General features: G+C 41.3%; 2 protein-coding genes and 1 long non-coding RNA gene across 3 annotated transcripts in view; all 3 read right to left on the bottom strand.

Annotated features, from left to right (window-relative positions):
* The window catches only part of LOC311115952, a 91,707-nt gene that overhangs the window by 1,186 nt on the left and 73,871 nt on the right, over nucleotides 1–16,650 (bottom strand). The window lies entirely within an intron of this gene.
* LOC311115945 (NACHT, LRR and PYD domains-containing protein 5-like) lies at nucleotides 2,879–5,947 on the bottom strand (the record flags this gene model as incomplete). The annotated part of the gene is made up of 3 exons (XM_084191063.1): nucleotides 5,350–5,947; nucleotides 4,883–5,056; nucleotides 2,879–3,068 (listed from the first exon to the last, which is right to left on the bottom strand). Exons 1-3 carry the CDS (start codon nucleotides 5,868–5,870, stop codon nucleotides 2,879–2,881), a joined length of 885 nt encoding a protein of 294 aa, XP_084047189.1. The 5' UTR covers nucleotides 5,871–5,947.
* On the bottom strand, nucleotides 6,774–9,898 carry LOC311115949 (uncharacterized protein). The gene is made up of 5 exons (XM_084191067.1): nucleotides 9,775–9,898; nucleotides 8,237–8,353; nucleotides 7,905–7,989; nucleotides 7,547–7,775; nucleotides 6,774–7,148 (listed from the first exon to the last, which is right to left on the bottom strand). Exons 1-5 carry the CDS (start codon nucleotides 9,855–9,857, stop codon nucleotides 6,796–6,798), a joined length of 867 nt encoding a protein of 288 aa, XP_084047193.1. The 5' UTR covers nucleotides 9,858–9,898; the 3' UTR covers nucleotides 6,774–6,795.

The raw sequence follows: 16,650 nt of genomic DNA, 5'->3' as shown, positions 1-16,650 counted from the left end.
CCAGTGTGTGTGTGTGTGTGTGTGTGTGTCCACTCTGTGTGTGTGTGTCCAGTGTGTGTGTGTGTGTGTTTGTGAGTTTCCTTTTTGTGTATGTGTGGGGCCAGTGTTTGTGTGTGTGTGTGTGTCCAGTGTGTGTGTGTGTGTGTGTGCAGTTTGTGTGTGTGTGTGCAGTTTGTGTGTGTATCCAGTTTGTGTGTGTCCAGTGTGTGTGTCCAGTTTGTGTGTGTACAGTGTTGGTTTGTGTGTGTGGGTGTGTCCAGGTGTGTGTGTGTCCAGTGTGTGTGTGTGTCCAGTGTGTGTGTGTGTCCAGTGTGTCCAGTGTGTGTGTGTGTGTGTGTGTTTGTCCAGTGTGTGTGTGTGTCCAGTATATGTGTGTGTCCAATGTGTGTGTGTGTGTGTCCAGTGTGTGTGTGTTTGTCCAGTGTGTGCCCATTGTGTGTGTGTGTGTGTGTGTCCAGTGTGTGTCCAGTGTGAGTGTGTATGTGTGTCCAGTGTGTGTGTGTGTGTCCAGTGTGTGTGTGTGTGTGTGTGTGTGTGTGTGTAGGTGTGTCCAGCATGTGTGTGTGTCCAGTGTGTGTGTCTGTGTGTGTGTGTGTGTGTTTCCAGTGTGAGTGTGTGTGTGTGTGTGTGTGTGTGTGTTTGTCCAGTGTGTGTGTGCAGTTTGTGTGTGTGTGTCCAGTTTGTGTGTGTCCAGTGTGTGTGTGTACAGTGTTGGTGTGTGTGTGTGTGTGTGTGTGTGTGTGTGTGTGTGTGTGTGTGTGTGTGTCCAGTGTGTGTGTGTGTGTCCATTGTGTGTGTGTGTGTGTGTGTGTGTCCAATGTGTGTGGGTGTGTGTGTGTGTCCAGTGTGTGTGTGTGTGTGTGTGTGTGTGTGTTTGTCCAGTGTGTGTGTCCAGTGTGTGTGTGTTTGTCCAGTGTGTGTGTGTCCAGTGTGTGTGTGTTTGTGTGTCCAGTGTGTGTGTGTGTCCAGTGTGTGTGTGGGTCCAGTGTGTGTGTGCAGTGTGTGTGTGTGTCCAGTGTGTGTGTGTGTGTGTGTGTGTGTGTGTGTGTGGGGGGGTCCAGTGTGTGTCACCGGGGACACACACACTGGACACACACACACACTGGACCCACACACACACACACACACACAGGACCCCCCCCCCCCCCCACACACACACACACACACACACACACACACACACACACACACACACACACACACACACAGTCTTTATATAACTTAGTCCAAGTGGTGGTCAGAATGTTTGTCTTAACTAGCCTGATAACTCCAAAATGTCTGATATGAACATTGACATAAACCCTCTACATACTTGAGTTTCTCCAGTCTGCAGTGTGGATCCTCCAGTCCAGCAGAGAGCAGTCTGACTCCTGAGTCTCCTCGGTGATTGTAGCTCAGATCCAGCTCTCTCATATGTGAGGGGTTTGACTTCAGAGCTGAGACCAGAGAAGCACAGCCTTCCTCTGTGACTAGACAGCCTGACAGCCTGCAAAGAGTCAAATCATATTAAAACCACACTGCTGTTCTTTGGTGGTGAAAATAGATTGTTTTCAACATTTTCAGATACATCAGTGTTCTGAAACCTGCCATATATATATTATTAATGTATCATTATTAGAAATGACAAATTATCAAAGTATTGCTTGTAGATAGAAAAATACATATTACAAATATTTGAGTAGACTGACCAGACCAGTTTAAAAAGCAGTATCAGTCAAAAGACAGACAGTGAGGTATCAGATTTAGATTGTATTGAGTATACAGTCCACTCCATATCTATTTTGACAGTGAAGCTAATATTTTAAATGTGGCTCTATACTCCAGCATTTTGGATTTCAGATGAAATGTTTCATATGAGGTGACAGTATATAATGTCACCTTTTATTTGTGGGTATTTTAATACATATCTGTTTCACCGTTTAGAAATGAAAGCACTTTATGTATTTAGTCCCCCCATTTGAAGAAGTCATAAGTATTCTGACCAATTCACTTATAGTGTATTAAAGTAGTCAAAAGTTGAGTATTTGGTCTCAAACTGGTTGGTTGCATTTGCAGTTTGTTTTGGTTGTGTTTTGGGTTATGTTTTGTCCAATAGTAACTGAATGGCGGATGATGACTGGATTAATCTTCTGTCTAAGTGAGTAGATAACATGTTTCTAAACACTACTAAATTAATCCTGATGATGCCATGAATAAGAAAAATCATGAATGAATCATGAATAATAATGAATGAGAAAGTTACAGAGGCTACAACAAAACATGCTAACCTCTCACCATTACCAATAACAGAGGGGGTATTATCCTTGTTCCTCTGTAACTTTCTCATTCATCATCATTCACGATTCATTCATGATTATTCATAATCATGGTAGCATCAACATGAATGTAGAAGTGTTCAGAAACATCTTCTATTCTTACTGACAATACAAGTGAAGTGACTCCAAAACGACAGGACATTATTCACCATTCAGTTTCTATTAGGAAAAACATCATCTAAAACACAACCAAGACAAACTGCAAATGTATTCAACAAGTTTGTAGAATCACAAGCTTGAGGTAATCACTGTGGGTAAGGAATATGGGACCAAATACTAAACTTATGAGTAAATGAATTTGTCCAAATAATTACGTATTTTTCAAATGAGACAACTACCTACATAAAGTGCTTTCATATCTAAACAGTAAAACATGTATGCATGAATACTCTCAAATAAAAGGTGACATTCTATAATGAAACATTCTATCTCAAATCCAACATGCTGGAGCATAGCACCAAATGTAAAACTGTAAGCTTCACTGTCCAAACACATATGGTGTGGAGTATGTGTGCCTGGTAAACACATGTGGATCTGGTGAACAGTTATCACTTGTTGACCAACTACAGGAATACTGACCTCAGAGTCTCCAGTTTACAGTGGGGATTCCCCAGTCCAGCAGAGAGCAGCTTCACTCCTGAATCCTTCAGGTCATTGTTACTCAGATCCAGCTCTCTCAGGTGTGAGGGGTTTGACTTCAGAGCTGAGACCAGAGAAGCACAGCCTTCCTCTGTGACTAGACAGTCTGACAGCCTGCAAAGAGTCAAATCATATTAAAATCACACTGCTATTCTTTGGTGGTGAAAATAGTGGCAGTATATTTTTTCTACATGTTGAGATACATCAGTGTCCTGAAACCTGCCATATCTATTCATAAATGAATGTATCGTTATTAGAAATGACAAATTATCAAAGTATTGCTTGTAGAGAGAAACATGTATAGTACGAATATTTGAGTAAACTGACCAGAGCAGTTTAAAAAGCAGTATCAGTCAAAAGACAGACAGTGAGGTATCATATTTAGATTGTATTGAGTATACAGTCCACAGTATATCAATTTTGACAGTGAAGCTAACATTTTAAATGTGGCTCTATACTCCAACATTTTGGATTTGAGATCAAATGTTTCATATGAGGTGACAGTATATAATGTCACCTTTTATTTGAGGGTATTTTAATACATATCTGTTTCACCGTTTAGAAATGAAAGCACTTTATGTATTTAGTCCCCCCATTTGAAGAAGTCATAAGTATTCTGACAAATTCACTTATAGTGTATTAAAGTAGTCAAAAGTTTAGTATTTGGTTGTAAACTCGTTGGTTGCATTTGCAGTTTGTTTTGGTTGTGTTTTGGGTTATGTTTTGTCCAATAGTAACTGAATGGTGGATGATGACTGGAGTAATTTTCTGTCTAAGTGAGTAGATAACATGTTTCTAAACACTACTAAATTAATCCTGATGCCATGATTAAGAAAAATCATGAATGAATCATGAATAATAATGAGTGAGAAAGTTATAGAGGTTACAACAAAACATGCTAACCTCTCACCATTACCAATAACAGAGGGGGTATGATCCTTATTTCTGTCACGATCGTCATAATGAGTGGACCAAGGCGCAGCGTGATATGCGTACAGCTTCTTTAATAGAGTACTTAGCAACACAAGAACACAGCAAACGATACGTGAAGTCCTCGGTTAACAAAACACAAACCTACACGGAACAAGATCCCACGAATCACAAGTGCAAAAAAAAGGCTGCCTAAGTATGGTTCCCAATCAGACACAACAAGCAACAGCTGATTCTCGTTGCCTCTGATTGAGAACCACCCCGGCCAACATAGAAACACATAACCTAGAACAGAACATAGAAAACGAAACATAGACACTACACAAAGAAACGAACACCCTGGCTCAACATACAAGAGTCCCCAGAGCCAGGGCGTGACAGTTCCTCTGTAACTTTCTCATTCATCCTTATTCACAATTCATTCATGATTATTCATAATCATGGTAGCATCCACATGAATGTAGAAGTGTTCAGAAACATCTTCTATTCTTACTGACAATACAAGTGAAGTGACTCCAAAATGACAGGACATTATTCACCATTCAGTTTCTATTGGGAAAAACATAATCTATAACAAAACCAAGACAAACTGCAAATGCATTCACCAAGTTTGTAGAATCACAAGCTTGATGTAATCACTGCAGGTAAGGAATATGGGACCAAATACTAAACATATGACTACTTTAATACAATATAAGTGAATATGTCCAAATTATTACGACTTTTTCAAATGGGAGAACCAGAGGCATAAAGTGCTTTCATTTCTAAACAGTAACACAGATATGTATGAAAATATCCTCAAATAAAAGGTGACATTATATACTGTCGCCTAATATGAAACATTCTTTCTCAAATCCAAAATGCTGGAGCATAGCACCAAATGTAAAACTGTAAGCTTCACTGTCCAAACACATATGGTGTGGACTATGTGTGCCTGGTAAACACATGTGGATCTGGTGAACAGTTATCACTTGTTGACCAACTACAGGAATACTGACCTCAGAGTCTCCAGTTTACAGTGGAGATTCCCCAGTCCAGCAGAGAGCAGCTTCACTCCTGAATCCTTCAGGTCATTGTTACCCAGGGCCAGCTCTCTCAGGTGTGAGGGGTTTGACTTCAGAGCTGAGACCAGAGAAGCACAGCCTTCCTCTGTGACTCCACAGCCTGACAGCCTGACAGAGAGATCATCATGATTTCACAAACACACTGTTAATTTAACACCAGTAGTGTAGTAGGCCAATAGCAGATGCATTTGGTTTATTCTCTCAAACAACATATAGATTCATCTTCCGTCTCCTAGAATAGTATGGTCATATTGTTATACTAATATGAACATCAATGCATTGATTCAGTACGTTTTTCAATGTAATATTATATATTATATACATATTATAATACATATATTTCTCTAAACTGAATATTTCTTCCTGATGATTAGTACTTAAATGTAATTTTATGTACTCACAGAGCAGCTCTGGAGGCTTTGACCACTGGCAGCAGCCTCAGAAGACCTTCCTCTGATCTGGAGTATTTCTTCAGGTCAAACACATCCAGCTCCTTTTCTGAAGTCAGCAACACAAATACCAGAGCTGACCACTGTGCAGGTGACAGTTTGTCTTCTGAGAGACTTCCTGATCTCAGGTAGCTTTGGATCTCCTCCACTAGAGAATGGTCATTCAGTTCATTCAGACAGTGGAACAGATTGATACACCTCTCTGGAGAGGGATTCTCCCTGATCTTCTCCTTGATGTAGTTGACTGTTTCTTCATGGCTCTGTGAGCTGCTTCTTGTCTTTGTCAGTAGACCTCGTAAGTGCTTCTGATTGGACTCCAGTGAGAGGCCCAGAAGGAAGCGGAGGAAAAGGTCCAGGTTTCCCGTCTCACTTTGTAAGGCTTTATCCACAGCACTCTTGTAGACAGTAACTTCAGGCTTGTAGTCTCTGAACAACGAAGAAAAGTTGCTGGACTTTGATTGAGGTTCATCCATTAGATTCTCATTGTTGTTGATGAATGAGAGGAACACATATACAGCAGCCAGAAACTCCTGAATGCTCAGATGCACGAAGCAGTACACGTTTTCCTGGTACAGCCCACATTCCTCTTTAAAGAGCTGTGTGCACAATCCTGAGTACACTGAGGCGTCATTGACATCAATGCCAACCCTTTTCAGGTCTTTTTTATAGAAAATCAGATTGCCCTTCACAAGCTGTTGAAAAGCCAGTTTTCCCAGTGACAGAATGCTCTCTTTATTCCAGTGTGGACCTGTCTCTTCTTTCCCAAGATACTTTTCATTCTTCTGTTTGGTATGAAACTCCACAAGGTGTGTGTACATCTCAGTCAGAGTCTTGGGCATCTCTTCTGTCTTATGTTTCAGCATGTGTTCAAGGACTGTTGCAGAAATCCAACAGAAGACTGGAATGTGGCACATGATGTGGAGGCTCCTTGATGTCTTTATGTGTGAGATGATTCTGCTGGCCAGGTCCTCATCACTGAATCTCTTCCTGAAATACTCCTCCTTCTGTGGGTCATTGAACCCTCGTACCTCTGTCACCTGGTCAACACACCCTGAAGGGATCTTATTGGCCGCTGCAGGTCGGGTAGTTATCCAGATAAGAGCAGAGGGAAGCAGATTTCCCTTGATGAGATTTGTCAGCAGAACATCCACTGAGGTTGACTTTGTGACGTGACAGCATATCTTGTTCTTCTTGAAGTCTAGGGGCAGTCGGCACTCATCCAGACCATCAAAGATTAACAGAACTTTGTACTTGTCGTAGTTGGAGATTCTTGATTCTTTGGTTTCCATTGAGAAGTGATTGAGAAGTTCAATGAAAGTGTGTTTTTCCTTTTTCATCAAATTCAGCTCCCGGAAAGGGAATGAAAATACAAATTGGACATCCTGGTTTGCTTTTCCTTCAGCCCAGTCCAGAATGAACTTCTGCACAGACTGTTTTTCCAATGCCAGCGACTCCCTTTGTCAGCACAGTTCTGATAAGTTTGTCTTGTCCAGTTAAGGGTTTGAAGATGTCATTACATTTGATTGCAGTCTCTGGTCTTGCTTGTTTCCTGGTTGTTGTCTCAATCTGTCTCAGCTCATGTTCATTATTGACCTCTCCTGTTCCACCCTCTGTAATGTAGAGCTCTGTGTAGATCTTATTGAGAAGTGTTGGGTTTCCTTGTTTAGTGTTCCCCTCAAATACACATTGAAACTTCTTCTTTAGATTAGATTTGAGTTCACGTTGGCAAATCACAGCAAGCTCATTTGAATCTGGAAATAACACAGAGGATATTAATATGACGTCTGTTTTAATGCCTACAGTATTCTAGGACTGTTATAATTTTTTTTTATTATAATCATTTCTTCGCTTAACTGACTGTATAAATGTGTAAATGTTTTCATAATGCATTACAGACTAGTGTGACTGATTATATTATTATTGGTATTATCTCTCTCTCTCTCTCTCTCTCTCTCTCTCTCTCTCTCTCTCTCTCTCTCTCTCTCAATTCATCAACACAACACATCCTTGCTGCTATTTAATGAGGTCACTAGGTGTTGCGTTAAGGCTGCTACTATATCATTGAGTTACATAGCTACTTTAGCTGTACTTTAGCTACAGCTTTTAAATGTTCTAAAACAGCATTCAACATGAGGCAGACAGCTCTTACTTTTCTCCAGTGTGTCAGCAAGCTCCTTCTGGTTCATTTTCCTCAGGACGTGCAGTGTGATCTTCAGAGCCCCCTCTCTGGCACTGCTCTCCTGCTTCTCATCTTCAGCATCCACCACTTCCTTATCCTGCTTCTGACTCTCAAAGCCTTCTGGTAGTTCTGGACTAAGAATCCTCTTGAACATCTTCAGCTCGTTCTTCACAAATGTCATAATATTCTCTTCAAGCAACTGAAATAAATCAAGTAAATAAGTTAAGCAAGAGACTAAATGCTTTCTCATTAACATAATAATGAATGATAGACAGATCAACTTTACTTGAGGTAAACAAAAACAAATGTACATAACAGGACCACATACACTGAATATGGAGGCCAGGTCTGTTTGATGACTCTGGGAAGACTGACCACTGAGCATCTCTGACTCTGATCTCTCCTGTTGGTTTCTGTGGACAAAATATGAGATTACATCTCCTCATCCAGGGAGTGCACACAAACACGCACGCACGCACGCACGCACGCACGGAGGGAATGTTGTGTTAGTTTAATATTGTTTCAGGACTATGATAATAGAAAAAAGGATTAGCCTATGGATTATGAAAACAGCAAAAAGAAATGGGAAAATGGGAGAGGAGAAATGACTAGAGACAGAGTTGTTTAACTCACTGACCATGACCCATGAGTTCTTCTTACCTTTGTTCAGTAGAAAAGTCTCCCTCTCTAAACACTATAGGATGATGCATAGACTGGTCACTCTTCATGGACACACAGCTGGGTACAGGGGAGGCTGGTCTCTCCTGCTTGATTGGGCTTCAACACAACAGAGACAAACATTACATCTCTCATCTACTCTGAGCTCAGATGGGGAAACTTAAGAAGAGTTTAATTCCAAAACGCTATATATCCATTTTCAGAAATGTTGGTAAATTAGCTTTTAAAGTTTAAAGAAATTATGAAAGAGATTGGTGTGTTTTTTCACTATCTAATCATGGCATGGGGTTGTTCAATGACAGAAGTGTATTTGTTTAAAATCTATCACTTGATGGTTTCATTTTAGAGAGACAAATAATCATGTTTTATTGCAAAATGATATACATCTGCCTCACTCTCAGAGAGATAAGTAGTCCTGCTAGGTTTTACACAGTAATAATATATATCTGTCTCACTCTCAGAGAAATAAGTAGTACTGCTAGGTTTTACACATTAATAATATATATCTGCCTCACTCTCAGAAAAATAAGTAGTATTGCTAGGTTTTACACAGTAATAATATATCTGCCTCACTCTCAGAGAAATAAGTAGTATTGCTAGGTTTTACACAGTAATAATATATATCTACAGAGTAATAATTCGTTGTTCCCCAACATCACCTCAGCCCACTCTGCGCGTAACTGGACAATATGCTTGGCGCCAAACCGTACGTGGACACGGACAGTTCTGTACGGGGACGCGGACAGTTCTGTACAGGGACGCGGACAGTTCCAGAACGCAGACATGAGCAGAGCAACACCATAAACTAAATCCAGTCTTTAAAGTCGGGTACATTAGTAATATACATTTTTTATTATGTAAAACAAAAATTATTCATTTTTTAAAACAATATTTTGAGATCTGGGCACGTATCCAAAAAGCGTCTCAGAGTAGAAAATGTGTCGTATAAGTGCTGAGAATAAAGCCATTTTAGTCTTACTCTTATGGGTATAAATTAAAGCTATGCATGAAGCCTCTTCATTCATAAGTGTCCCACCTAGTTGGCAGATATTTAGGACACCTCATGAGCTGTCCTAACCAGTTAAGAGGTACCAGCAGGTGTCTTGATAATAGAAACATGCAGCGAGTCAGTGGTTCCTGTGCAACATGTAGTTGCTTTGGAGCAGTGGTGACCTGTTATTCAGGGCAGAGCCCCACCTGTTTAGCAAATGCTCTTACCCAGAGCGATTTACAGTAAGTGCATTCATCTTAAGATAGCTAGGTGAGACAACCAGATAATACAGTCAAATATACAGGATACGAACATTCAATTTCAGCTAAACAATGGATATATAGCGTTTTACAATAAAAAAAATAATAATGATACACATCTAAAATCTATTAATTAAACATCTGAGAACAGTAATATTGAAGGTACCCATAAGCAACCATTTCTGATTAAAAAACACATGTGAAAAATTGTGGAAATAGGATTTAGGAAATAAACTCTTAATAATTCTTAAACAAAATTGTCATCTCACCTCTTAGCTTTGGTGTCATGTTCCCCAGAGAGACTCATTTTAGAGGCAGGGCCCCCCTCCTCTCTCTCCCCAGAGAGACTCATTTTAGATGCAGGGCCCCCCTCCTCTCTCTCCCCAGAGAGACTCATTTTAGACCACTGACCCCTAAACAGAGATCCAACATGTTGGTTGTAGTTAACACAGTAATTCTTGAATGTGAATTGTTATCATTTATTAATTATCTCTTACAAAACATTTACTAACAGACATATCGAAACAGTCAGGTGATTTAATGCAATCACATGAATATGTAGTTGTGACATCTCTTCACCATGGCCATGTCTCACACTTATTTTTATTCATTAAAAGTCGGCCATTTATTATTTTTGAATCTGTTCTTTTCTAAACATATCTGAGAATGTAGACAGAAGGGCTAAAACAGGCTTCATTGATCTGGGGGGGATCAGTGATCTATACAGAAAGGTTTTTTGCAACAATTAAGAGATTTTTTATTATTTAAAGTAGGCTAGGTTATAATGTATAACAGTAATTTTTTGTGTAAAGCAGATCAAGGTCTATACCTCAGCCAGTGGTGACCCATCATTCCGGGCAGGTGGCCTTTCCTGTTTTGCATGTTATTGTGGCATTAATACATGTCACATATCAGTTTGCTAACAATGTAAAAATATATATATATATATCATTGAGTTAATAAAGCAGCATTCAAACATGGTATCTTTTTTGTTTTCTTGAGAAAGGCAGCTCCAAAATGCAGGTGTTTCAGCCTAGCTCAGTGCTTTCTGTGGTGGTGGGTCAAGCCATAAGACAATACGGAGCGCTGCGCAGTGATTGGCTCAGTGTTCTGTCACTCATGGGGATACTACGTCACCGCCAAGTCTAAGGGTAGAGCAAAAACATTCAAGCCCCTTGGGTGCTGCCACAGAGTTACATTAGAAGTGCCCATCCAAGAAGGTCATTGGCCACAGATAAAATGACGTCAAATCACATTATATCTACAGTAGCTTTGATTGGACTGATCATGTCAACATCATACTTTCAAAATCTTAGCCAGCAGTCATCATCATGAATCAAGTCGACAATCTACAGGCAAATCCTTTTTAATCCTTTTCATATGAAGAGAAATAATGAAGAGAAATGATAGGGCAGCTGATGGGACTCTGCTGTTGGGACTCTGCTGTTGGGACTCTGCTGTTGGGACTCTGCTGTTGGGACTCTGCTGTTGGGACTCTGCTGTTGGGACTCTGCTTTATGTAGGCCCTAACAGTTTGTGGGCACCGTTTGTAACCGTTATAGTGCAATGAATGTATTGTTTAGTGTTGTGTTGTGGAGTGGCTTTGCTGGCATGCATCCCCCTTTATTTATGTTTTGCCCCACCAAGATTGACATGCTAAAATCACCACTGACCTCAGCTATAGTCTAGATGACCAGCCTAAACCTGTTCAGATCAGTTCCCATAACGTTATAACAGTAACAGTAGCAGGAGCCTAGTCCTAGTTAGTGAGTTATTATCCCAGTTATAGATCATTTGTAGTCAGCAATAGGGGAGTGATTGCTTCCTACAACAGCACAAAACGTGTACATTTCTAGACATCTTTAAAAAGTGCGTCAGGTAAAGAGCTTTTTTTGTCTTAAAGGGGCAGTGTTGTATTTTGAGACATGCTTGAATAAACTAAGTAGCCAATAGGCAGAGGGTAGCATAATTTGTCTGATTCTCTGTAATAATGGTATGAAAATAATGATGCATTTTATTTAGTAAAGTGGTTTCTTGCATCAAACACAACAACATTTTCAGTCACCTCCTCCTTGTGTGAAGGACAAATACAGTGGGGTAAAAAAGTATTTAGTCAGCCACCAATTGTGCAAGTTCTCCCACTTAAAAAGATGAGAGAGGCCTGTAATTTTCATCATAGGTAAACGTCAACTATGAGAGACAAAATGAGAAAAGAAAATCCAGAAAATCACATTGTAGGATTTTTAATGAATTTCTTTGCAAATTATGGTGGAAAATAAGTATTTGTTCAATAACAAAAGTTTCTCAATACTTTGTTATATACCCTTTGTTGGCAATGACACAGGTCAAACGTTTTCTGTAAGTCTTCACAAGGTTTTCACACACTGTTGCTGGTATTTTGGCCCATTCCTCCATGCAGATCTCCTCTAGAGCAGTGATGTTTTGGGGCTGTTGCTGGGCAACACGGACTTTCAACTCCCTCCAAAGATTTTCTATGGGGTTGAGATCTGGAGACTGGCTAGGCCACTCCAGGACCTTGAAATGCTTCTTACGAAGCCACTCCTTCGTTGCCCGGGCGGTGTGTTTGGGATCATTGTCATGCTGAAAGACCCAGCCACATTTCATCTTCAATGCCCTTGCTGATGGAAGGAGGTTTTCACTCAAAATCTCACGATACATGGCCCCATTCATTCTTTCCTTTACACGGATCAGTCGTCCTGGTCCCTTTGCAGAAAAACAGCCCCAAAGCATGATGTTTCCACCCCCATGCTTCACAGTAGATATGGTGTTCTTTGGATGCAACTCAGCATTCTTTGTCCTCCAAACACGACGAGTTGAGTTTTTACCAAAAAGTTCTATTTTGGTTTCATCTGACCATATGACATTCTCCCAATCCTCTTCTGGATCATCCAAATGCACTCTAGCAAACTTCAGACGGGCCTGGACATGTACTGGCTTAAGCAGGGGGACACTTCTGGCACTGCAGGATTTGAGTCCCTGGCGGCGTAGTGTGTTACTGATGGTAGGCTTTGTTACTTTGGTCCCAGCTCTCTGCAGGTCATTCACTAGGTCCCCCCGTGTGGTTCTGGGATTTTTGCTCACCGTTCTTGTGATCATTTTGACCCCACGGGGTGAGATCTTGCGTGGAGCCCCAGATCGAGGGAGATTATCAGTGGTCTTGTATGTCTTCCATTTCCTAATAATTGCTCCCACAGTTGATTTCTTCAAACCAAGCTGCTTACCTTTTGCAGATTCAGTCTTCCAAGCCTGGTGCAGGTCTACAATTTTGTTTCTGGTGTCCTTTGACAGCTCTTTGGTCTTGGCCATAGTGGAGTTTGGAGTGTGACTGTTTGAGGTTGTGGACAGGTGTCTTTTATACTGATAACAAGTTCAAACAGGTGCCATTAATACAGGTAACGAGTGGAGGACAGAGGAGCCTCTTAAAGAAGAAGTTACAGGTCTGTGAGAGCCAGAAATCTTGCTTGTTTGTAGGTGACCAAATACTTATTTTCCACCATAATTTGCAAATAAATTCATAAAAAATCCTACAATGTGATTTTCTGGATTTTTTTTCCAATTTGTCTGTCATAGTTGACGTGTACCTATGATGAAAATTACAGGCCTCACTCATCTTTTTAAGTGGGAGAACTTGCACAATTGGTGGCTGACTAAATACTTTTTTTCCCCCCACTGTAGATAAACAGGTTAATGTCAAGCTCTGCAAGTTTTTTTCAAAAGTCTCATGGAATGTAGGCTTACATTGAACACCATACATTGGCTGCTACTGTAGGCTGAATGATAGAACAGCTATTTCCATGTTAAATGTTTTTGGAGGCCTTTTTTACATTATGATCAAATAGCCTACTTGGTCTCTGTTAAAACTGTAACTTAAAGTGGGTACAGCCTCAGTGTTCACAGTAAACTCACGCCGGAAGTTGCACAGATCGCTACACTATAGTAGAACTATGATACAATTACATTTATCATACGAAATGTGAATGTAGAACTATGACGAATGAATATTGATGTATTGAATTCACAGGAGGTTGGTGGCACCTTAATTGGGGAGGACGGGCTTGTGGTAATGGCTGGAGCGGAATAAGTGGAATGGTATCATTAATATGAGCCGTCCTCCCCTCAGCAACCTCCACTGATTGAATTTGACTTGCCCACGTCCAGTTAGCGCCATTTTGTATGATTAAACTGTCAAGTCATTATATATTTTCTGTTCTGCTGAGAGCACCTTCCTGATGACTGGCACTCTGTACATTCCTATGGATGAGGCCTGAGCTGGAATGTGAAGCTAACAGAAGCTAGCTAGCTTTAGAAAACCAGTATATCTGGCTAGCATCATAGTCCACCCCTCAGGCTAAGTTCAGGTTACAGCATCAGGCAGGCATCAACAGCCGAGTTGTAGGCTACAACCTGGGTCGTATTCATTAGTTTACTCCGCAGCCAACAGTTTTAAAATGTTGCATAAACAGTTTACTCCAAACGCTGTACAACGTGACCTAAACGGTTTCTGTTGCCAAACGTTTTGCTATGGTGGGCACTAATGAACACACACAACCTGTTTTGAGGAACTGTAAGTTGTTGTTAGTCTTTCCACAGTATTTATTAGTCTATCTTTCACACAACATTAATTCCTGAGTGAAAAGAGTTAACAGTAGATTAGAAAGAGAAAATGTTGTTGCTTGTTGTGTTTTAAGCCTGTTTTGAGAAGACAAGTCTATAGACCTATGATACAGTACACTCTTAGAAAAAAGAGTTCCAAAAGGGTCCTATGGCTGTCCCCATAGGAGAACGCTTTTGGGTTCCAGGTAAAACCCTTCTGGCTTCCATGTAGAACCATCTGTGGAAAGGGTTCTACACAGAACCCAAAAGGGTTCTACCTAGGACCAAAAAGGGTTCTACAAAGGGTTCTCCTATGGGGACAGCCAAAGAACCCTTTTAGATTTTAGATAGTGTAGGAGCGATCACCCTGGGGCACACAGATGGAAACAGAAGGAATTCACCCCACGCATCTAATTTATATCGAAAACATTTTAAGGAGAGTAGGCCTATTATAACAATGTCCACAAAACATATCATCAACTATATTAATACACATAACAATATCATCAACTATATTAATACACATAACAATATCATCAACTATATTAATACACATAACACTATCATCAACTATATTAATACACATAACAATATCATCAACTATATGAATACACATAACAATATCATCAACTATATTAATACACATAACAATATAATCAAATATATTAGTACACATAACAATCGTCGTCTTACCTTCTATATGTCTCTCAATAGAAGTAGTGTCTGGAATGATCATTCGGTGGTGGAAAGTTCCTTTAGTTTGTTCTGCTCATTTCCATATCAGGTTCTACCTGTTCTCTCTCCCACTCCCTGTCTCTTTATAGCTCTTACAATGTGCCTTGGCAAACATTCTACAAGTTTCTGGAACTCTATTGGAGGGATGTGACATCATTCTTCCACGAGTCTTCAATAGGGTTGAGACCTGGTAACTGAGACGGCCATGGCACATTGTGAAACATCAGCAAGTTCAGCAGTCTTCATCACTGAAGCTCCTGCCCCAAAAATCACCAATCGTTAAGCTCTTCCCGAGCAGTGTCGCAGTCTATCTTCGTTGCAGCTCCTCTCTCCCCAGGGGTATCAGCTCCTCTCTCCCCAGGGGTAACAGCTCCTCTCTCCCCAGGGGTAGCAGTTCCTCTCTCCCCAGGGGTAACAGCTCCTCTCTCCCCAGGGGTAGCAGCTCCTTTCTCCCCAGGGGTAACAGCTCCTCTCTCACCAGGGGTAGCAGCTCCTCTCTCCCCAGAGGTAGCAGCATCCTCTCTCCCCAGGGATAACAGCTCCTCTCTCCCCAGGGGTATCAGATCCTCTCTCCCCAGGGGTAGCAGCTCCTCTCTCCCCAGGGGTATCAGCTCCTCTCTCCCCAGGGGTAACAGCTCCTCTCTCCCCAGGGGTAGCAGCTCCTCTCTCCCCAGGGGTAGCAACTCCTCTCTCCCCAGGGTTAGCAGCTCCTCTCTCCCCAGGGGTAACAGCTCCTCTCTCCCCAGGGGTAGCAGCTCTTGTCTCCCCAGGGGTAGCGGCTCCTCTCTCCCCAGGGGTAACAGCTCCTCTCTCCCCAGGGGTAGCAGCTCCTCTCTCCCCAGGGGTAACAGCTCCTCTCTCCCCAGGGGTAGCAGCTCCTCTCTCCTCTAGGATTTGAAGACATCGGTGGCTTAGCCCATAGACAGTAGGAGGGTCCGGGAAAGATTTTCAACAGCTAAATCCATGAATACATCTACAGTGTATTGCCAAAAAACACTCAACATATTCAAACATAGACTCTGACCTGTCCAATGAGCCAAACTGATTAAAGAATACCACAGTACCTTAACTCTCTCTCTCTCTCTCTCTCTCTCTCTCTCTCTCTCTCTCTCTCTCTCTCTCTCTCTCTCTCTCTCTCTCTCTCTCTCTGTGTTATGAGATATTTTTGTCAGATGTTACTATGGTACACTGAAGTATAATTACAAGCATTCCATAAGTGTCAAAGGCTTTTATTGACAATTACATTAAGTTTATGCAAAGAGTCAATATTTGCAGTGTTGACCCTTCTTTTTCAAGACCTCTGCAATCCGTCCTGTCATGCTGTCAATTAACTTCTGGGCCACATCCTGACTGATGGCAGCCCATTCTTGCATAATCAATGCTTGGAGTTTGTCAGAATTTGTGGGTTTTTGTTTGTCCACCCGCCTCTTGAGGATTGACCACAAGTTCTCAATGGGATTAAGGTCTGGGCAGCTTCCTGGCCATGGACCCAAAATCTCGATGTTTTGTTCCACGAGCCACTTAGTTATCACTTTTGCCTTATGGCAAGGTGCTCCATCATGCTGGAAAAGGCATTGTTCGTCACCAAACTGTTCTTAGATGGTTGGGAGAAGTTGCTGTCGGAGGATGTGTTGGTACCATTCTTTATTCATGGCTGTGTTCTTAGGCAAAATTGTGAGTGAGTCCACTCCCTTGGCTGAGAAGCAACCCCACACATGAATGGTCTCAGAATGCTTTACTGTTGGCATGACACAGGACTGATGGTAGCGCTCACCTTGTCTTCTCCGGACAAGCTT

The sequence above is a fragment of the Coregonus lavaretus genome (genome assembly GCF_964263955.1).
Source record: "Coregonus lavaretus genome assembly, contig: HAP1_SCAFFOLD_443, whole genome shotgun sequence".
Taxonomy (NCBI): Eukaryota; Metazoa; Chordata; class Actinopteri; order Salmoniformes; family Salmonidae; genus Coregonus; species Coregonus lavaretus.
Note: the sequence above shows the minus strand (reverse complement) of the source record. Positions and strands in the feature narration are given on the sequence as shown.